Consider the following 23,282-nt stretch of genomic DNA (forward strand, 5'->3'; position numbering starts at 1 on the left):
GCTAATGAACTGATCTCACTGACTGTAGGGAGAACAACATCCAGGTGTTAGCAATAAACTCAAAAATCTGAGTGTTCTAGTCACCTTATTCTGCAAGGTTCCACTTCTAAACAACGCATCTAAATGGGCTGTAGGAAAGGAGCAACTGGTGAATAGACTGACAAGCTAGTCTATGGTTAAGTATTTCATAAAATTTAATGGCTCACTAGATTTACTTTGAAAGAGGGTTTTATTTAACAAAATGCCTTTTTTTGACATGTCCCTATCCATTTATAATTTATGGTTTTCTGTGACACATTCATACCCTTTTAAATCATGTCTGTACTTAAGCTAATAATAAATGTATGCACTTTTATACAATGTTAAAAAATGGAAAATTAATATAAAGTGTGATTGAACTTCTCAACAAGTGATTTTTCTTTTAAAAAATAAACTCTTGGTGTCTCTGTGCATCTCAAGTTTATATTTTGCTGCATTATTAATTGACATGAACTGTGTGCTTTGATGTCTGAATTGAACAGCCTTTTACTGCAACTGTTTCCTTTAGTGTAAAATGTGTGTGGCATAAGTCTCATTGGTAATTGCAACCTTATGATAAAATTCTGCAGAGTCCTGCTGACCTCATTTACAATAGCATAAGAAGCCAAGGCCAGCTGCTAATATATGCATTCTAAGCCTTTTCCCTTTGGTGGGGTTTTTTAGCATAAATAGAAATGAACAAAATCTAAATCTTAAAATATAAGTCCTTGGGCACCTGAGATTTTGGATCTAGACCCAAATTTGCATTTCCAGGCCAGACCCAGGTGCTGCAGCAGAGGTTCCCTGCTTTTGCCGCTGATTTGTTTTTCTCTCAGAAATGTGACCTCAGCGTGGAGCAATATAAACCATTAAATACAACACATGCTGCCCTCTTCCAGCTGGAGCTGTGATAGCGTCGTTAGTGCAGGAGGGATTGGCTGTGCTCCCTCCTCTGCCCTCTTTTGATTTGGCTGTAAATTGTCCAGTCTTAAATTTATGGTGTTACCGACACGGAGCTGGGAGCAGCCGCCTTTCCCCAGCCAGCTCCTGGCTGTCAGCTCCAGCCTCGGACGTTTAAACAGCTTTCTCTTTGCAAAAACAACTACCTTGTGATCTATTTAGTTGTATTTAGTTTTACCACTTGCAATACAGAAAAAATGAGCCTAGAGCCTGACTTCTTATGAACTGCATGCTGCAAAGAGCATCTGGAAACACGGCTCAAGGAGGTGCTTGAATAAGTTTTTAATGCAGTCCATACGATGCAGGCACAGTTCTGAAACAATTGTGGTGTGGGACACACTGTGTTTTCAGCTGTGTGGGGAAGGAACAGACAAGGTGAGAGCACATGAAGGATGTTTGTAGCAAAGGTGAGAGAGAAGGACTTGTTCCCACAGACACGTCCAACATTGCCAGGCACACAGGGTCTCATTGCTGGGGTTGTCCTGTGCCCAGGACAGGAGGTGGACTCGATAATCCTTGTGGTTTCCTTTTATCTCAGGATATTGTATGATTCTGTGTTTTTGTGGCAGCCTGCCTGGCTGCTTTGGGCTCACCTGCATCTCAGTGTGATGGACTTACTTCAGCTTCACCAGCTGCCATCTGTCACCTTCCCTAGCCCTGGGACACATATTCTAGCTCACCCAGCTGTGTTTGAGATAGCGCATTCCCCCCTCCCAGGGGCATAAACAGGCAGAGCAGGGGTTTGGAGGTGCAGGAGGCAGTTCACTTCAGCTTCAGAAATTGTCACCTGTTTATTTGACATCTAAACCCTTGCCTGTTGTCTGTACTGCAGCCATATGCTTTACTGGAGAGGAGGCACTCTCTGGTAGGAAGGGCAGGTGACTCTCTTACACACATATGCAAAATTCAAACAAATTCTGTCTTTTTGCTATTTAATTCCACAGGGTTTTTTCCTTGCAAGGATCACAGAATCATAAAATGGTTAAGATTGAAAGAGGCCACATTGGGTACTTTGGTCCAACCTCCCTGCTCAAGCAAGACCATCCCAGAGCACATGGCACAGAACTGCATCCAGATGGTGCTTGGATATCCATTGAGAGAGACTCCACACCTTCTCTGGGTGTCTGTTCCAGTGTGTGGTCACTGCATAGTAAAGAAGTTCTTCCTCATGTTCAGGTGGAACTTCCTGTGCATCCATTTCTGCCTGTTGCCTCTTGTCCCATGGCTTGGCTCCACCAAGCAGAGTGGCCTCTTGCCACCCTCTTTTCAGATACTGGTAGGCATTGATGAGTCCCCTCTCAGCCATCTCCTCTCAAGGCTGGACAGGCCCAGCTCCCTCAGCCTTTCCTCACTGAGATGCTCCAATCCCTTCATCATCTTTGTCACCCTCTGCTGGACCTGCCCCAGGAGCTCCATGTCTCTCTTGTCCCGAGGAGCCCAGAACTGGACACAGCCCTCCAGATGCACCTCACCAGGGCTGAGGAGAGGGGCAGGATCACCCCATCACCTTCTGCCAGTGCTCTTCCTAATGCAGCCCAGGATCCTATTGGTCTTCTTGGCCACAAGGGCTCACTGCTGGCTCATGGACAGCTTGCTGTCCACTGGGACACCCAGGTCCTTCTCCACAGAGCTGCTGCCCAGCAGATCACCCCCAGCCTGTGCTGGTGCCCAGGGTTGTTCCTCCCCAGGTACAGGACCTGCACTTGCGTTTGTTGAATTTCAGAAAGTTCTTTGCCCATCTCTCCAACCTGTTGAGGTCTTTCTGAAGGGCTGCACAGCCCTCTGGGGTATTGGTCACTCCTCCCAGCATGGGAGGATGACGTGTTTTTTATTCATACTGCAGTGCTACATTTTAAGCAATAAAATGACACCTTCACTGACAATTTAATTTCCCAGAGTTTGGGACATGGAGACATCCATCAGGGACTTTGTGTCTTCCTTTAGGGGCAGATAATTTAACCATCTTTAATGGTGTTTCCCGCTGTGCAAGGCAGAGTGGTGATGTTTCCCACTGCAAAGTGCAGTGATGACTACTAGTGCACCAAGCTTACAGCCCCTGCAGAGCTCACTTGCAGAATGAAGAAGCAAGATCCTTGTAATTAAGGAGCTACGAAGATGCTAATTATCATGATTTTGTGTTCCTTCACGTGCTGCTTGAAGTGGGGACTTGAGTTTTTAAAATATTTTTATGCTCATGCTTTATTTGATGTTTTTTTTCCTAGAGATTTGCAAAGTGTCAAATGTAATGACTTCAAGTTGAAGCACAGCACTTCTAGTGGAGTGTGTGACCTTTCTACAACCTCACTGAGCAGCACCAACGAAATTTCCAGGCAAGCTAATTGATACACTGGTACAGCACCAGGCGGGTGGACCTCTAGCAGCTTAACTCTCAGCTGAGAGGATGAAATCCTCCTGCCCTCCCCACACCCACATCTCACTAACAATGATGGATTTGGGACCTAATCAGGCATTAAAACTGAAAGGATTAGTGAGCTGCAGACCACAGGGATCATGGCTCGATTTACATGCAGGGGACTGGCAAAAATTGCCAAGCATGCTCCCAGTAAATTAATGTCTATGTACCTGAAAAACCTCCATAGGCAGCAGAGACTGTTTGGTTTAATATAAAAATGTGATAATTTTGAAAGATCATCAGAAAAATGGCACAGAACATGAGCTTAATAGGAAATTTTAGTAGAGGAGAGGGTATAGGTAGGTGAGTGTGAAGCATCAAATACAATCCAAGTGTGGTACCCCACTGTTTTTCTTTTAAACAACCCCCTTTTTGGAGATGTGGCTAATGTTTCAGGTTCAGGGAGTGTAAGGCCCACTTTCACCTGTGTCCAGAAAAGGTACCACAGAAGAAGGTACCAAAGGAGAATATATGCTCCTAGTTTTTCTGCTTTGACTACACTCAAGGCAAGGAGAAATTGAAGTAGGAAATTACAACACAGCATTAAGAGAAGCAGGAGTTGGAGGTTTCAGAGGTAAAAGAAATGTATGATTGTCTGCTTTAGGATCTTTTTCTTGACTGAGTTGATCATAAGAAGCAAGATATTTAGATGGCCATCGCTATGCATACAATAATAAATAATTTTGGGGCAGTAAGTCCTGGGCTTACACATCAATCAAGGAAGGTGCTGAACTCTCTCCATCTCTGGCTCCTGCCACAGGCCTTCCTGTGGGATATGTGTGCAACTTGGTGGCTCTGGAGGAAGACACTGTTGTCAGGCTGTGTCACCTCTCCAGAGCCTCCAGAAGCCAGTCTGGCACCTTGGATATCTGAATGAGAGAAGGAGCCCTCCCACCGTTTGTTTTACACAAACATGACAGTGTTTGCTGCATGGCTTTGAGGCAAAGCCATCCATCCTGGATCAGGGCTGAGCAGGCAGATCTGATCATTGTTCGTATTTTCCTGTAGCTGTTGTGTGAATTATTTCTCCTGCCGCTCGTAGCCCCTGTGGAATTGCTTTTAGAGGTGTGCCAGCACTCCTGGGCAGTCTGGTGATATTTATCACTTTCCTGCAGATCTGAGCCCAGAGCTGTAATCCTTCAGAAGCTTTTCCCCCCCTGCCAAGCAACTCTTATAGAAAAGCAGCACTCACTGTGTTGGAAACAGGAGTGTGGATACAGAGTGCTGGTTCTAGCTGATGAGGGGAGGAGGTGAAAAAGGCACCTTACAGTATGGCCTTGAAGAAATCTTCTGTGGGATCCAAGAATGGCACTCTGGAGCCACATCAAAGCACTGTCACTTCTGCAGGTCCTCCAGCAAGGTGGCAGAGCCCATGTGAGCAGCTGCTGCTGTGTTGTGCTCTCGTGGCAGGTGTGTGTCTGCTGTGTTCTCAGTGCAGTGCAATAGAACTTCAAGAGGATCACCTTTATTCTCTGAAATCTGTTGCTGGCCAGTGCTCTCATACAGTCATAACATTAGCAATCTCCTGCTTCTACCAGCAAATTATTCTGCTGCCCAGGAAACCTTTGTCCCTCTCAGTGAATAAAAAGCATCACCACTTCCATCAGGGGCCCAAGTCTCAGCTCCCTGAGTTTTCAGGAGGCTGAAGGCAGAAGAGAGAACAGTTGGCAAATGGATAGTAAGAAAAAGATCTGATAAAATAATTGAGGGGTTCAGCAAGTGGGACTGACAACAGAAGGGAAAGCAGCTGAAGAGAGGAAAGGATTTCAAACTAGAAGTGTCACTGGATGATGAAGTGGTGGCAGAGTGGAAGGCGGGAAAATGCTGGCAAACAGGAAGGTGCCTGTGGCACTTGGCCCTTTTCATAGCACAAAACCCACTTTGGGATCTTGTGAGAGCTCTGAATGGTTAGAGAGTCTTCATTTAGCACATGTGTTATGTAAATTGCTGGAAGATCCTAAAGCAGTGATGCCCACTGGATTTGGAAGATGATGTTTCCGTGAAGTGCCAGAGTGGAATGGTGTTTCACTGCCTTTCCCCAGTTTGTGCTCCCCAAAATCTTTCTGAGAACCAGACTGTCAAAGCAAATGTGAGCTTTGCTTTGCTGCCACAATGGTGGGCAAACAGAAGCACTCAGGGCAGCCACTGAACACAGGGCACTGATGCCTCTTGCACGTGTTGCTTTTTTCAGAGGTGGATTGCAGCTCCCATATCTTTCACACCCGAGACAAGAAGAGAAGGACATGAAGTACACCTTCCACCTCCTGCACAGGATGTCACTTTCTTTAGGGTAGATCCTTCTACACTGACAGCCCATCAATGAAGGGGTCCCGTGGGATGGATTTTCTGTGGTGAGCACATAAAGCAGGTGGTCCAATACCTTTATAAAGTGGAGAGTAGAGGGGATTAATTACTTTCCCTGCTCAGGAGAACTGACAGATGTGTTGTGTGCACGAAAGAGAGACAAGGGAGAGCTGCCATCTGCTGTTGGAAAAATCCTGGTTCCTCTTTTAGCCCAGGCACTGCTAAGAGCTGCAGGTGTTTCCTTTGTGCCAGCAGCTCCCACCACACTGGCTTAGCACACAGAGCAATATTCCACAGGGGAAACAGGAATCCGCACCCGCCGTGCCCTGGAGAGGAGAAAAACTTGCCCTGAAGATCTGCTGTTCTCACGTGTAAATCAGGAGGAAGAGGATGGATTTCCCCACCTTTCAAACCATCCACACCAGCAGCAAAGCAAAAAGGGAAGAAGGTATGGCAAACCCACTATGCCTCCAGGAGGGATTTCGGTGGAAAAATCAGCCACATCTTCAAGTGTAAGCCACAGACAGGCAGTTAGATCAGTATTTAGACCTGATCTCAGTGGGTTTTCAAAAAGCTGAGCATTCTGCATTATCCTGGAAATGAAAGAATTGGTGATGTCCTACATTTCTAAACTCTGTCTACTTAGGATGAAAAAAACCATTAATCACTAACTGAAAAGGCAGCTCATTTATTGAAATGCCATTTTGGGTCATTCAAAACTATTTATTTGCTTCTGAAAACATGTTTACTTCTATTTTCTCAATGGCATTTTACATCACTTCAGCTAAATGTAACTGCATTATTTTTTACAAGAAAAGACATTTAATAGAACTTAAAGAAAATATTTCAGTTCTTTAAATAGAAACTTAATCTTGTTTAAAACTTCAATTGAGAAAACCCAAACAAACAAATAAATTTGAAAATTATGCAGACAAAGGTATCTCTTGCTTGTATTTTTTTTTTCAAAAGAAAAAATGAATGAAGAAAAAAGCAATCCATAAAAAACAATCCTGGTCATTTACAAGAGAACCAAACAATTAAATAATCCAGGACCAGATCTTTCATAACCAAACAGATTTGTAATACAGCAGCACGGTGCTGATTTGACCTGAAAATAAATACTTTTCAGTTACTATGTTGATTTTTTTCACTGCAAATTGGTGTTTTTCTAAAGGATAAAAGGAAAAATATAATAATTCTAGAACATGTGTACTAAACTCAAATGATTTTCCAGTAGGAATGCTTAGAGGAGCAGTAATAATAAGTTAAAGACAAGTGTTCAGTCAATTCAGTTGTTTGAATTGGTGAATTTTTGAGTAACAATGTTCTGCTCTGGTAGATGCATATGTGTGTGTCTAAATATAAGCTTATATTCCGTGTCTGAAGCTTTTGACCTCTTTACCTCTTAAGTAGGTAATTTTGACCATGTTTTACCTTTAAATGACTGAGTTATATAAAAAAAACCAAAACCAACAAAAAACAAACCAAAACCCCACAGTGACTGTTCAAAAAGAAAATACTGATTTAATGCAGTAATTATACACAAGGCCTGGTCTGACAAAACTGTAAAATTCTTTTTTTCCCCCAAACAGATAACAGGAATTTTATCCCACTGTACTTCAGAGGGGAAAATTCTTAATCCAAGGGTGTTGATGCTTCTAACTTAAACACCAGTGTCACTTAAAGCAGGGGCTGGTGATCCCAGCAGCAGCTGTCACACACTCAGCTGAGTCCAGAGGAGTGAATTCAGGTGAGGACAGGTGAAATCCACTTTGCAGGGCGGCTGTACTTCACACCGACCCCCTTTGAAGAGCAAACCTTCCAAAAACACAGCAGGGCAGGTTTTTCTTGTGTTTTTGTGGGTTTTCATCAGCGTTTTCCCGAGAGCAGAAGGCAGCAGTGGTTACACCCAGCAGATGCTGCAGCCAATTGCTCCACTGCAGAGACCCAGGGGTAGCAACTGGATTTCCCAAGGTGGGTTATAAGGTGCTGGAGAGACACAAACAACAGCGGTACATGGCCAGCCCTTCACAGAATTCCTGATGTTGCTCTGGGAAGAAGGTGCTGGAGCTTCTTTTGTTCCCACACTCTGGTGTCTGAGGCCTGTGGCAGCTTCTGAAGATCCCCAGCTCTCCCACAGCTCCTTGCTCTGCTGCAGGGACACCTTGAACTCGGCAGGGTTTGCAAATCCCACGCAGCCCTTCCCCTCCGGATGCGAAGTGTGGTGGAGGAGAGGAGCACCTCAGCCTTTGTGCCGCCTACTTGTGGCCCTTTCCTTGGAGAAGACAAAGGTGAAAGTGTAGAGCCGAGCAAAACAACCTCAGTCACAGCAAAAAAATGTTGATCTCCCTTCAAAACTGAAGAGAGAGCTGGAAGCCCTGAGGTCCCCAGGGCACACAGTGACAGCAGCGTGGGAGTGACACCAGCCCAGCCGGTGTCAGGCGCTTTGGGGCTGAATCAGCCTCGCCGGGCCGGTCGGATATCCTGAGAGCTGCAGGCTGCCACGGGATGGCCACGCAGGGCAGGAAACCGCTCCGAAGCAGAAAGAAAACAAATTACAAAAACATTTCAGGCAGTTGCCAATAAAGTTTCTTTGGCTCTGCGTCTGGGCATCGCTCCCAAATCCAGCCTCTCGCCCTCGGATTAAGCACTACAGCCTGGAATGAGAGTCAGATGCGTGGGAGCAGCGCATGTGTCTGTGTCTGGGCTGGAAAACATATGTACTGTAGTGCCTAGAGAAAGCTTTTTAGTTTGGGCCTTGCTCCAGAAAACCTCTTTCCTTGCTTTTACAACTGTCCCCTGTTCCTCGGGACTACCCAGATGTTTAACCCAGCCTGAGGACAGGGAGCTGAGGAATTTTCTGTGTCATTCCCTCTGACCCCCAGGCCTGGGAGCAGCCAGCCTGGGGCACGCAGCCCCTGGCCCACACCTCTGTTCCTGGCAAGGTGGGATGGGATGGGATGGGATGGGATGGGATGGGATGGGATGGGATGGGATGGGATGGGATGGGATGGGATGGGATGGGATGGGATGGGATGGGATGGGATGGGATGGGATGGGATGGGATGGGATGGGATGGGATGGGATGGGATGGTCAGCCAGGCCGTGGGGCGACCTGTGTGCACTGGACCCACAGCTTCTGGCTTTTCTGGCTGGGAGGGGATCAAGCCTCAGCCTCAGCAGAGAGGGGGGACAGCCAAATACCTTGGGGGGCAAAAGAAGAGAGGGAGGAAGAGGGTTGTTGTTGGTCTTTTCCTACTATTTTATCCTGAGGTTCTGTTAATGGGTGGACTGATTGTCACTTTTATGAAATCCATAAACTCGAAGTTTGCAACTATGTGGGAATTTTAGCTAGTCTCAAATGAAAGGCAAACAGGAACCACCACCATCAAGCCGTGCGTCCTCAGCCTGCCAGGCTGCAGCAAGAAGCTGGGGGAGGAAAAAAAAAGAGTGAATACTTTTCTTTTTCACAATTTGAACCCCAGCCTCTTCCCGGCGGGCAGGGCGGCTGTAACCCGTGGGGTGCGGGTGGAACGGGGCCCGGGGCCGAGGATGGAGAGGCGCTGGTGGAAGCCGAGCGAGGGGAGCCAGCGGGCGCTGGGGATGAGCTGCGGCTCGCTGCCCTCGCTGGGCGGAGGGATGGAGGGCTCGGCTGTCCCCGGGCGGTGCCGGCCCCGCCGCCCGCCCCGGCCCGCCCCGCACACCTCGGCCCGCCCCTGGCGACCTGCGAGCGGCGGCGGTGAGGGTGCTCCGGTGGGGTTGCTCAGGTGGGGCCGCTCCGGTGTGAACACTCCGGTGTGAACACTCCGGTGACCCCGCTCCGGTGTGGACATTCCGGTGGCCCCGCTCCGGTGGCCCCGTTCCGGTGACCCCGCTCCGGTAACCCCGCTGTGGTGACCCCGCTGCGGTGGCCCCGCTCCCCGGCCGCACAGGTGACATCGCGGGCGGAGCAGCCGCTGCCCCGGGTGAAGCACCCGCAGCTCCGGACGCGTTCCCCGCCCTGTCCCTCCCGGGGACTCCGCCGTGTCCCTGCGGGCAGCCGAGGGACCTGCCGCACCCCTGCTCTGTGCCCGGCCCGCCTGCGGAGGAAACCCGGGGGAAATCACACATTCGGTTCTGTGAAACACTGCGGCAGGTCGGTGAGAAGCGCGTTCAGTGAGTGTTTTTAAGCCGCCCCCCTCCAAAACAGCTCGGGAAGATGCTTGAGGATTTGGTTATGGGGTTAATCTAACATGGTCAATGCTGCACTGTCTGTATCATTTACAGATGCCAAACTGAATTTATTAGATCTGCCTCAATTACGTGAATAGCTGGAAATACTGTATTTTTACAGGATTCTAGTCGTTGGGATGGGGCAGCCTGTGCAGGCAGAAATAGCATTATTTGAGTGTGCTTGAGGTCGATGAAGTAATTACAGAAAATAGTTTTAAAGAGTTGGGCATTGACTGTAGTTATATTGGTTTGTTTCCAGTATACTCAGTACCGCGTTAATCCAGCAACTTCTGTTATGTATTTGTTGAGTATTGTTCACTAATTTCATGGCTTTCTTGTGGTGTGGGCAGATAGTTCAGTGTAAATTTTAAATAATTTTGCCTACAGCAATTTTCAGTGGATAATGCTGGAATGTGTTTATTTTAATGCAAGCATTCCTTCTCCTACCTTATCAGCTATCTTTATTCCTACACAGGCCTTATCACAGAGGTATTTATTTATAATCCTTTCTTTGCAGGCTTAATACTCTCCACAGAAAGTGAGGCTGAACAACGTGCACATGCCGAGTACTGGAGGAGAGGCTGAAGGACATCCTGTTTTGTTTCAGCAGTGTTGTTATTCTTTGGGGTGAAATGAAGAATTTGATTTTGTTTTGGAAACACTCATATTTCTGATGCAACTGAACTTCAGTAACCTTTTTGCAGTACGGATTTCAACAAATTATTTTTTTTTTTTCTCCTGAACAAAGATGCAGAACTTGTCAGTGGTAGAAAGTTTTGCTAATACAGACATATCACACTGTGAGCCTCTAAAAGACCTGGCAGCTGAGACAGGTGTCGTGTCTCTCGATGAAAGTGACTGTAACTGGAATGAAAGAACAAGTAATGAAGAAATTTTTAATCTTGAAGCAATGCAGCAAAGCCTCCCTGTAATGAACAGCAAAGGGAGAAGTTGTGAGGGGTTTTCTGAGAGCAGCTTTAGCACCTCAGAACGCAGTTCTTCCTGGGGTGATTTTGAAGGCTTCAAGGAGCCCTTAGACAAACCAGAGAGATTCAGTCATAACCCTGAAGTTTTGGTGAACGCAACAAAACCTTCTGGAGCTGACCCAGACCTACTCAGCGGAGACTGGAGCTTTTCTGCTGCCCGGGTGTGTGCTGAGCCATCTCTGTGCCATGGGATGCAGGAGGCTTCGGGCTCTCTGAATGAGGTACATGTTCACAGCAAACCAAGGAGCAGAAATGCTCGTGTTGCTGCTCCCTACACCTCTGGATCTGTCTTCTCTGTGGAGGCTGGTGCTGCACATGCAGGGAAACTCTCCTGAGCTGCTTCGAAGCTACCTCAAGTGGAACAAAAGCAGCTCCTTTACAGTGTTTGACAAATACTTAAGCTGTCCTGCTGGAGAGCTTTAAAGAATGTAATGCACTATTTTGCTTCCAGGCACTAGGAATAAGTAGGTACATAGGCAAGTAAGCACGTAGGCACCTTGAACCTTGCCCTGAAGGACATGAAGTTTAAAATTTAGACAAGAAAGAGCATAAGTAACAACAATTTGGAACGAATTGGGAAGGTGGATGACAAAAGCAGGGTGGACAGAAATTCTGTGAGTTGTCTGCAAACTTATTGAAGTAAACCCACAAACCATTGAGTTAGAAATTGGCAAAAACAACGTATTTTATTACTTAGTATGCTCAGTATACTCCGTGAGTAATATCAACAGTTTTTCTGGAATTTTAGACTGATGGTGACACACGAGAAATTAATAGAAATAATATGATTTTTTTTAACATAGGATATAACATTCATTCTTAAAATGTTAGAGATAAAATTCTGCATAAATAATGCAATGAATTCTTATCAGCACAAAATAAAACCTGTTCAGGTAAAGGGTTATGTCTTGTTGGGATAAATGTGTTTCCATGTGGACCAAACATGCATCAGCAAAGGAAAGTAACAAAAGGGAAGAAAGAACATAGAAATACAGAACAAAATCCCCTTGTTCTTACTACTTTAATCCTAAATGACAACATTTTAAAAAGGAGAATAATCAGCTAGGACTTCCATGGGGTTAATCTGTAGCAGTAGAACTTACTGCTTGTAGTCTGTTGGGTGAGTTTCACTTTGTGTAGGGAACTGAGACTTTTGTGGAGACAGGATTTCTTGCCCTTTGCCTAGGAATCTTACTTGTTGCAGAGGTGTTACTAGGAAAAGCACAAAGATGCAGGTGGGAAAAGCTGCCCACACTGACTGAGTGTAGATACACAAAATACCTGGTTATTGGTGTGAACAAACAGAGAATTCAAATTTTTTGTAATCCTGGGAATGGGGGACAAGAAGTCTTCTGTTGGAGAATGTTGTAATGACTGAAGCTGAAATGGAATATAGCAGGTTGCTTGGTTTCTTTCCAAAAGCAACAGATCTTAATCTTACTGAAGCCTTTTCTTTATTTTGCATTTGTTAAAGGCAGAAGGAAATGTCCAGTACAAGTTAAATAAGTTACCCATACTTAGAGTTTCAAGTTGTCTTTTCTTGTCTCAAGGTAGAGAGACAGCCACAGAGCTGCTGGAGATTCCTTGGAATGTAGAATGTGTGTGTAGCCTGTCCTTTATCCCTGTGCTTTTTGCGTTGTTAGTTTGAGATCATAAAGTCTTTGAACTGGGACTCTGGCTTCTGTATGATCAATAGGAAAAAGGCCAGGTGTGTTGGAAGAGACCTCTAGAAATCATCTCAGGTCAGAGGTCTGATATTCAGTGTTTATTGCTTCAGTTAATTAAATGATGTCAATCGGGATCAGAATTGTGTGTTTTAAGATGGAAACAATCATTAATTTCCTTGCAGTGGCTGGGTAGTTTGCCTGCACAATTGAATACTTTGAGGATTTTTCATATGCTCTTTAAACGTTGGCCTTTGAGAGAGGGACTGGTGCATGTGTTTAATCCATGGGAATTTTGATATAATAGGATATAGAGGATTTATTCAGAAAGTACCAATGTGAACTTTGTACATTGATTTTTTATAATTAGTACAAAGCCACAAGATAAATGGAAATATACCCACACTTTGTTTCAGAAACATTCACTGTAATAGACAGCAATAAAGGTAATAAAAATATCTTTATCTGTCTTGGCTAAACTATAAGTTAGTGACTTGCATGTGTGTTGGAGCAGCACCAAGGCTCTACAGAGATGCTGCAGTTGAGGCAGAGCTGTGCTTCCCTCCATGCATTCCCTGGGTTTGTTAACTTCTCCCATCCCAAAGCCAAGAGCAGCTGCCTGGCTTTTCCTTGACTCCCATCTCAGTTTTGCTGCCTACCTGGAAGTTGTTTGTTTGTTTTTTTTTTTTCCTTGACCATGTATGCTTTAACAAGTGCTGCTTCACAGAATTCTGCCTCTCCAGCTTTGGTCAGGTTCCTCTAGGTTGTGTCCCTGTTGAGGTAATTTACAAATTGATTGAAACTATTGTTACACTTTGGGCAAGACTCTAAGGAATTTACCCAGAAGTTTTTGAATGTCCCAGCAGTGAATCATCAGGACAGGATTTTAGCAAGGCCTTACTTCAGGAGGGGGCAGCATGGGGCACAAATTCTGTTCCTTGAAGCATGGCCAGAAGTGCAGAAGCCTTCTACCAGCTCTGTTGATTTTGCCCACTTATCCTTAGATTAAATCCATACTCAGTATTCACCCCACTTATCTGTGTTCAGTGTAATGAGACTGTGGAAATATTTCAGCTCTTTGAATTACAATTAGATGAAACTATAAAAATATGGAGTATATATGCTTAAGGGTTTTCATACTAAATTGTTGATTGCTGGGTAATCAACTGACTGGTTCCATTCTTGAATTTTCACAGTGTTGCTGCTCTTGCCTTGCACTCCCTGGGCAGGGTGGTGAAGTCAATTAATTTGCTTTTATTTGGAAAATTGCAGTAATTCCCTTCTTGAAGGAATAAAAGGATACAGCTTCCAAACCAGATGGCATGCCTCTAGGATAGGATGTAAATTATGCATGTTTTCCCTTGTATATGTATTTCTTAGTTGTCAGATAACCCTACTTACTAGTGGTTAGTTCCATGACACCTGTCTAGATCACTCCTTTGCTGTGGACAGTCCTCTAAACCTCCTCTTCATCACTGCTTGAGGAGGAGCAAGGATTTAAATCTGGATCTGATTTTTAACATAGGCTGGAAAAAGTTTGGTGCAAATGCAAGGCTAGGAACATCCTCACCCCAGCTTTTTTGCAGACTTGCATAGTGCAAGTGTTTATTAGTATTATTAACTGTAGTATTTGGCAGCTGTGTTACATTTGAATTGGGGTGTTTGAATACTGAATTAGCAGAAGAAGCTTTTGAATTGATGTGTGGGTCAGCCTTGACCTGGACTGAATTAACTGAACAGAAGGAGGAGTCATAGGTAATAAATATGCAAGTCTGTGACCGAGAAGCTGGGAAGTTAAAGTCTAAGGTTCATTAGAAACTCTGGGACTCTTGCTTCTTCTAATTCTAGGTACTCAAAATACTCAAAACACTGAAATATGAGCTCAGTCCCTCTGCTATGAATATTAATATAAATATAAAGTCTAAAAACAAAAAGACAATCTCAAGAATCATTGTAGTCTTTGGACTAGGTCCTTCATGAACTATGGGGATGGTCTGTACGGTGTATGCAATAAAATTCTCTTTTTTTTAGGAAGACCACAGCTATGAGGAGACATTTAAGTTGGGCTTTCCAGAAGTCTTTGTACCACAGTCCAGAGAGTGCATAAGAAGCTTAGAGCAAGTTCTTGATGCAAATAATGAAAATGTTTGGATTCCTGAACTTTTGAAGAATCAACTTTGGTAATGAGTTTAGATTCCTAGTGTAAGAATAAAAAAAATAAAAAAAAAAAAAAAGAAAAAAGGTTCCTCATCAACTGCACTGTTTGTTTCATAATTTAAAAATAAGTGGTACACTTAAAAATCTTTTTAGTAGTATTCTTTTCAGTGCATAGATCTTACCAGTTTTGTAGCATGTTTTTAAAGGAAATGGATGGTGTTTTAGCCATTGGAAAACAATGAAGGGAATATATCAAAATTACAAATTCCTGCCTAGGGTTTTTCCTTCTGTTGGTGTGCCTCCTTATGACTAAGCCTCTGGAATGCCAGAACCCAACAGGCAGCCTGTTCTTCCTGTTTGCTTGTCCTTTCTTTACAGCACATCCCACTTATTTCTTCATCATTGGAGGCTGCTGCTTCTACTAACAACTTACTTTTTTTTTTTTTTTTCTTCCCCCTCAGTTCTCCCAGTTGGTAACTTCTTTTCATATTTAACCAGATGTGCTTCAGAATCTGTGGTGCATCTGTCTTCTTTCCTGGGCTATGTTAATAGCAATTAGTATCATTAACTAAGCTTTCTCTTGTGACAGCTGGAGCACTTCTAGTTTTGTTGCATGTTTTTTAAGGATCAGCAGCTTCAGAGCAGTATTGTAGCTAATGAATAGTGTTGCAGTTATTTTTTCATGGAGAAAGTGTCAGACCACATTTGAGAAATGTCCTAAGACTCAGAAGAAATGAAGGTAGAACATTTAATGTGGGCACCCTTTTAGCCAAGTTCCCTGCATATGTGCTATATTTTAATCAGCATCAAACTTGTAGAGAAATATAATTGTAAAGGGGACTGCACTATTACAGCAGAGTGGCAAGTAAAAACAAAAATTTCCTCATCTACTGTGATGAGTAACTAAGGCCAATGACAAGTGCAAACTAAGTAAAGCCCAACTGAATTTTTATATGCAATGAATGCAGTGTAAGGATCCAAAGTACCACGCCGAGGGAAGTCTCTCCTTGCAGTTTCAGCAGTGAGTGCCTTTGGCTTGGTCTGTCCTACAGGGGCTGCAGAGGTGAAGCATGACCTTTGAGATGGAGAAGGACTTGAGAGACAGAAAAGGCAAAGTGCAGAACTATCAGGGCTAAACTCTGCCCACATTTCACAGAAGCAGCAGTCTGACATGAGCTTCTGGTGCCCTTCTTATCTGAGGAGCACAAACATACACTTATGCTGACTTACTGCTTCCACTAATTGTTGTGCCAGCTCATTAGTACCTTGGGTTGGTAGCTTGGACAAGTGTAGAAAGAGCTTTAAGATGAGCTGCTTGTTGGATCAGGGTTAGTATACAGCTGTATGTAGTGAAAATAACTGTTGCATATGTTCACTGGAAGCCTCAGCTCTAAACCTCAAATTGTGTTTTGTTTCCTAGCATGAATTCTGGAAATGTATGGAGAGCACTCAGAGACTTTGATAATACCCCCAGTTTAAGATATCCCTGGAGTAAATCTCACTGTCAAGAAAACCTCTTGAGTGTTCTCGGAATAGATGCAAATCAAAAGGTAACTGAACAATGGTTTTCCATTCTGCCAGCATAAACATTGGGTTGGGAATCTGATCTTCTGCAAGCTGTACATGCAGATGCATGAGGGACTGGATCTGGGTGAGTCACAAGGTTGTTTTTTTTTTTTTTAACAGGGAGGTTTTTAAGACAATAGCTTAGTGTTTTCTCATCTTCATGTGTAAGTAACTAAGAAATTGTGCAGGATCACACTTTGATTGTCTTTACATTGAAGTCTGCCCAGCACAGTTCCCTGTAGTTAGGTGGTACACTCAGCTTTGGTAGAGATGGAGAAGTAGTTTTCAGGTGGTAGAGGGTCAGCTCCCTGGTGTGTGTGCTATAGGATTGTTTACTTTTTTTGCTCAGACTGTGAGAAAACTGTTAGCCTGTAATATCTTTCTGTGAAGTGAAAATCAGATCTGAATCAGAGGGGCTGTTACAGTAATTATTGGATGTTTTTACTGTGAAGAAACTGAAAGTGTGTTCAACTTCCCCTTTCCTCACATTATTCCTCTGTCTGCTTTTGTGAGGCTTGAGGGAGAATGTTTTAAATTGGATTGAAACCAAACCAGCAGTGTTGAAAGATCTCAAATAGAAATATCTCTGTTTAACAATCTCTTGTTTTGAGAAGATACAGGTGTCAGGGATGGTTTAGAATTCAGTTATTTAGCTGGGATTTATTAGTCACATGTAATTTTCAGAAGTAACTATTTCAATTGATTATTTGAATGCTGAAGCACAGGGTTGGCAAGGTAATGATTTTATGGGCATATTTGACTTTTCATGTAAGTTATATACAAACAGAAGGACGGTGCTGAAGGTAGAAACCTATTTTGCACTTGAAAAAGTCACTTTGGAGTACTCTAATTTAACAGAGAGAGAACTGGAGACATTTCTCTAACATGGCTAAAGTCTCTTTCTGTTCTTTTCTTGCCCCCCAGCATTAAATCAACGCCCAGGCAGCTTAAACTTAACATCATTACTTCTTATCTCTTACTGGAAAACTGTATTGCTTTTAACAATACTGATTAAGATGCATTTCTCAGCAATGCTTTGGTGCTAATTAAGGCTAATTCTAATTGGAAATTACTTTTTTATTAATTGAAGTCACAGATTCACATGTGTAGGTGATGCCTTGAGGGGCTACCTGGAACAGAGGCTAGACAGAGTTAGAGAATAAAGTAGGTATTTATTAAAATGCCTTCAAAGGATACACCTTGGGCAGTGCAAAGGCTACACCCGAGACAGACTGGACGAGGTCACCAGTTTTCTCAAACAGATAAATGTTTGGTCTGTTTGCATATCAGAGGTTAATTGCCCAATTATAGCTTCAGGTAATGAAGTAACATTCCCTGGTTTGCTTCTCTCCCGATTTACTTCTGTTTATACTTTTCGAACCTGAGGCTGTGTTGATGACCTTGGGTCTCAGGCCCAGAAGGATTGTTTAGTCTGACCAAAATGTGAAGAAAGGTAACTAGCATTCTATACAGAGTCCAGAGTTATACACTAATGCAGTACAGAATCTGAAAAATACAAAAGGCATCATAGGACTGGTTCTGCATAAAATTGTTTTAATGCAAAGGGGGACACATGATAAAATACAGCTTCAGAAAGCAAAATTTAGTGGTTGTTATTTGAAGGAAACTTGTCTTTAGGTTGTATGCATTGGAATCAGATAGAAATGCATAAATAAATTCATAAGTAAAATGTAAATTATGTTTTTTTAGGACGTTTCAGAGAACCAGGCTGATATTCTTGAGGAATCAGATGTCAAAGATAATGAGGACTTTAGATTTGATGGATTCAGTGTTAATGACTGCAAAGCATTGATCCAGACCAAGGTAAGGATTGTTCTGGAAGTGAGCACTTCGGAGAAGCACAGAGTGTATTTAGCATGCTCCTCTCTGCTGTCCCTGCACCTGTTCTCATGTAATGGTTTAGTCCTGGTGTAACTTTTGGATGTGGAGTTGGTTTTTGCTCTTTGAAAACTCTGACAGCTTCAGAAAAGATACCTTGGTGCTGGTTTGTTTCATGCTATAGCAATGCAAGTTGGAAGGAAAATTGTGTCATACTTCATTGCTGCAGAACACCTCAATCACCTCAGTCTGTTTTTTAGCAAGGTATTTTGGAGAAATATTCTTAACCCAAGGTCCCTTCCTCAGTGGAGAATAAAACTGAGCAGCTGTTGCCACTGTGGAGACAGATAGTTTCAGACATGCTTTCACTGCTCTGTTTTATTCTATTTACTGCTGTGGACAGTGAAGGTGTTTAACTGTTCTGGGAACCTCGTTCACAAGAGATGATAGGTTGGATAATTCAGAGATAAAACTTAAAAGGACTGTCCATCTTATTCCTTCATAATTCAGTTCTGCTTGCTTCAGTGAGTATGTGAAGGGGATCACAGTGGCTGAATCACGTTGGAAATGTGTAAAATACAGGAACAGGGTTTAGACAGAGGAGAAGTGGTTTGAGGTAGACAAAGAAGGAATAAAAGAAAAAAGAATTGTGGTACAAAGTTAAGGTAAAAGGACAGTGTATTTCTGGGATAGCCTTATAAGGGAAAGAACAAATGCTGCAGCTTGGTGTCTCAAAGAAAAAGTCATTAAAAAATATAAGTTACTATTTTTAATTTAAGGTAAGTCAAATCATATAATAGGATGTTTTCTATTTATCTTCATATATATGTATTTTTTATCCTCTAAAAAAATTTAAATAATTTTTTAACAATTATTTTAATGAAAATTTATTTAAATTAGGTTGACTTATGCAAAGTGATTAACCTCCTGTAGGATGGAAAAAATTAACTAAGTTTTCCTTTTTCACTCAGCTTTCTGTGTCACCAGACTCCAGACATGGTCACCTTTTCTCCTGTAACCTCTTTTTGAAGACCACGCCATCAAATGAGAGCACACAGTGTATAACAATCCCAAGGAAGAAGCAGATTTTTGCTACACACAACCTAAAAATGAAATTTTTCAGTAGTGATGTTTGTTGAACTAAATGCAATTTTTAACCTTTTTTATTTATTTTTTTTTTTTAACTGAATGCAGTCTACCTTGATTTTGTTACTGACTTGGTACTATAGACTAGAGATATTCTTTAGGAAAGTGACAAATTGCTGTATATGAGGGACCTAAGGCCATGTTCTTAGAAGATATTTCTCCTCTTTAGTTGTGAACTCAGATTTTGTAATTTTGCCCTGCTCAATTTTGCTGCAGAGTCGTGTCTCTTACAGTAAATGCTGCAGCTGCAGCCACACTTCAAGATAGCTCTGGTGGAGCCTCCTGAACTACTGACCTTTCAGGCCTTAATGCCTCTTCAATCAAAACCCTTCTTTCCCTGCCAGAGCCTGCACAAGTCTCAGGTGTGTGGTAATGTGCCTTGTCACCATCTCTCCTCATACCTGCTCCAGTTTGGATCAGCTGAGATTGCTGCTTTGGAATGGGTGTAGTGAGAGGAGCCTTCTTCATTTGGGGACTTTGAGTGGGGGTTAGCAAAATAGAAGTGTCTTAATTTCTGTCTGGTGAAGCTTGCTGTGGTGATAGGGGTGGAGGCAGCAAAATGCTTCGTTCTGGCATTGGTTTCTGGCTGAAATAAATCACCTTGTTGAAGCTGATTGTCACAGGACATGTTGGGTTCATTCAGCCACACTTACATACCCTGCTTGTAAAAGCTCAGCAGAGTTGCAGTTCAGGACTTGCATAATGGTGTAAATGCCTGCCCTTTTAAAATTTTATAGAAATTATTGACTGTTGCCCATCTTCCTGCATGCCTGAGTGCCACAGGGGATGCACCTTGCTGTCATTCAGAAGAATTCGTGTTGGTTCCCTGCCACCTGCAACAGCTTTATTTATTCATTGGCAGTAACTTTTACACAAGTTACGGAGCTGTTTGCTGCTCTGGCCATTGTGAATATGAAAACTTTATATGGCTTTTTGTTTTAAAGAGTTGCTAAGCATGGCAACTGATATTTTATGTGTTGAAAGCAGGGAACAAAATTGGGTGTTCCAAAACTAAGTCAGTTAATTATTTAATGAAGCGCCTCTTCTGTTCTTAGATTTAAGAATACTATAAAGCACTGGCAGACTTCAATCCTTAATCTAGTAAAGTGTTCAGCAGTGACGTTACAATTGCTGTAATAACTTCAGTGTTACCTCAGTGCTATTAGCATGGGATGAACTCTGTCCTGCTTACTCAGTAGATGGAACAGAGCATTTGGAAAAATGCTCTTTTAAAGTGGCTCTGCAGCTTCCCTGGCCCTGGAGAGAGTCCTGCAAAGCCAAACTGGAAACTCCATATGGATACAAGAGCAGGGTTAACTTTTTCAGTTAACCCTAGATATGAATTAATTTTCAATTTCCCTTATATTCTTTCAGAGCTCTTAAATATGTATTAAATAGGTTGTAGTCATAAGCTCACAAAATGTTAAATTGCCAGTAAATGGTGAATGAATAGTTAAGGCTGGTAATAAACATTATTAAAATCAATTATAAGATTAAAATCCCATTTTTATGCTTTCAGACAAGCAGGGACCTGCAGAGGGGCTTGAGGGGGCAGCTCATACTGTGTGCAACATTCACTGATGCATCAGAACCCTCTTTTCCTCTGGGCTTTCTATTTTGCCTTTGCTTTTGTGAGCATTAGATGAACGTATTGAAAAATGTTTTGCACTGTTACTCTAGGAGAAGGATGCATACGTCATCTTTCCCTCATATTAGCAGATTTTACAGCCCTGTCCAAGGTACAGAATGGAAAGAAAAAAGGGTTCAGCCCTTGTGACTCAGCAGGGGAGCAAACTACTGGGGTTCCAAAGGTGATGGGTTCCACCTTGCAGGTCTTTCTCTTTTGGACTGACACTTTGGTCCACCTGAGCCCTCACTGCCTGTCAGCACTGGCTGCATGAGACAACTGAGGGACCTTGTGACTCCCATTTCCAATCTGAGATGAACAAATTCACCATCCCAGGGGAAAAGCCTAGCAAAATTCGAATGGCAATGTAAATCAATTCAGCTTCAAGACTGGGGAGTTCAGGCAACTCTTTTTATTTATTTTTTTTTTTAACTGAATGCAGTCTACCTTGCAGTCTACCTCCAGCCCCCACTGGAATTTGGACACTATTGGCACATTTGGGGGTACCCACAAAGACAAAACTGGACTCTGTCAGGGAGACCAACCAAAGTGTAGCCAACCATTTTCAGGCACATTTCATAGTAAAAACGTAGCCTTGCCTTCCGTGGTTATCCTGGGGAGCGAGGGGTGCCGGAAGCGCCTCTGACGTGTTCTGCACAAGCAGTGCCCGTTGCTTTCCTTGAGTCATTTCCTCCTTCTGCTGTCCCTGGCAGGCAGCCCAGCGTGGCAGCACACGCTGTGGCCCAGAGACACCGCTGGCTGCTCTGCAAGGGCTGCACACAGGAGACACCACTTTCTACCTCAGCACCTTTTAAGCGACGAATTTCACCATTTCTCATCTTGGTTATGAGCTCTCAGCTCTGAAATCCTGAGTTTTGATGAAGTAAACGTGTTACTGTACTCTGCGTTTGCGGAAAGGAAATACCACAGACTTCTGACATTTGCTTAGGATTTTGGAAAGGTGAAAATGAGAGCAAGGCAGGAGTTCTGGACAGCAGAGCTGGACAGCAATGCCTTTTTCTTCTGATGGGATTAGAGGGAAAATACACCCATAGAATAAAGTTTTACAAAGTTCCCATCAGCAGTGTAATTACTGAAATGCTTTCTTTGTGAAAGGAATGCTGTAAACATCCCTTTGCAAAAAAATCCCTCAAACCAACTTCATTGTGAAAGACTGAAAATTTGTCAATGCATATTCTAAAATGTGGAATTTGATTTATTCTAATAATTAAAAAATAATCAAGAAAAAGAGGGTGGGACAGTGAGCCTCCAGGATGATTTCTAACCATACTATAAGCCCACCATTGGTTGCATATGCAGAAGATGGAGTGAAAAATAAATGAAAGAAATCTTGTAAAGGTAAAAGTTTTTTTTCAAAATGCAAGGTCATTGCAGGATTTAAAAGAACTCAGGTATTTTTTAATTATGAAAATCAGCTTTAATAATTTAAAAAATGGGACTTTCTGGAGTACTCCTACTCCAGTTAAGACAGCAAGGGGAATTTGGCTAAAACTGAGCTACCTTCAAATTAATTGTAAACTCCCAAATTTCCCGGTGGACGCAAGTTTAACTTTCCAGATCTGCTCTGGAAGATTAAAAAGTTTCTGCTCCTTCTATTGAAATATGTGTGAGAACCTCCTAAATTGCCTCCCACAGCACAGCCTGGATGCCAGAGCACAGCCAGCCTGGCTTAGTGCTCTGCTGGGTGGGATAAGCAGGCCCTGATGAGAGAAAAATGTATGGAATGAAGTTGCAACATTTTTTGTTTTTTTCAATCAAGGCGAGATGCCTGTGAATGCTGGGCAAATCCTGAAATGCCAAAAATCCTTCAGCTTCCCCAAACATCTGCTTTATTAACACACACTTCTACAGACACACTTCTGCATCTTCAGAGCTTAATTACTCACTTCTAACATTGATTTTAAACAGCTCAAAGTTAGTTTTTCCACTAATTTATAACTCATCTTCCTCATAGAACTAGTGGATAGTTTATTTAATTTGGTGTATTTTCCTGTTGTATGTGCTGGAAAATTAGTCTTTTAAAGTGTTACTTCCAGCACACAGATGACAAAGCTGGACAGAGCACTCTGGGTAGCACCCAGACCTCCCCAGCCAGCTGTTTGAAGCAGCACTGCACTGAGCTGTGCTGCTCTGAGTGCTTTTAAGTTCAGATCTTTCAGCGTGACTAAAATCAATGCAAGTGTATGAAAGCCTACACCACCTTTAAACAGTCTCAGCTTGCTCTGAAAGCTTCGAAAATATTTTCTTAAAAGCACTGAACTGCAGCACACCCTTGAAAGGCAGCGTTTCCCAGGCCACGGGCACTGGCTCAGCTCTGTGCTGCAGCATCCACAGTGGCTTCCTCAGGAATGAATCAGTCCCAGAGCTGA

At 43.1% G+C, this 23,282-nt stretch overlaps 1 protein-coding gene across 3 annotated transcripts; it reads left to right on the forward strand.

The window, feature by feature from the left end:
* The first annotated feature begins 8,352 nt into the window (after window positions 1–8,352).
* On the forward strand, window positions 8,353–21,296 carry CLBA1 (clathrin binding box of aftiphilin containing 1). 3 transcript variants are annotated; one of them, XM_058841634.1, is made up of 6 exons: window positions 8,353–8,640; window positions 10,425–11,114; window positions 14,589–14,737; window positions 16,135–16,264; window positions 17,991–18,104; window positions 19,091–21,296. In XM_058841634.1, the coding sequence occupies exons 2-6, from the start codon at window positions 10,656–10,658 to the stop codon at window positions 19,256–19,258; spliced, it is 1,020 nt and encodes a 339-aa protein (XP_058697617.1). In that variant the 5' UTR covers window positions 8,353–8,640; window positions 10,425–10,655; the 3' UTR covers window positions 19,259–21,296. The 3 variants fall into 3 exon arrangements, with proteins under 3 accessions (XP_058697617.1, XP_058697624.1, XP_058697608.1); XM_058841641.1 differs by lacking the exon at window positions 8,353–8,640 and adding an exon at window positions 9,571–9,850; XM_058841625.1 differs by lacking the exon at window positions 8,353–8,640 and adding an exon at window positions 9,571–9,830.
* The last annotated feature ends 1,986 nt before the right edge of the window (window positions 21,297–23,282 follow it).

The sequence above is a fragment of the Poecile atricapillus genome, chromosome 1 (genome assembly GCF_030490865.1).
Source record: "Poecile atricapillus isolate bPoeAtr1 chromosome 1, bPoeAtr1.hap1, whole genome shotgun sequence".
Taxonomy (NCBI): Eukaryota; Metazoa; Chordata; class Aves; order Passeriformes; family Paridae; genus Poecile; species Poecile atricapillus.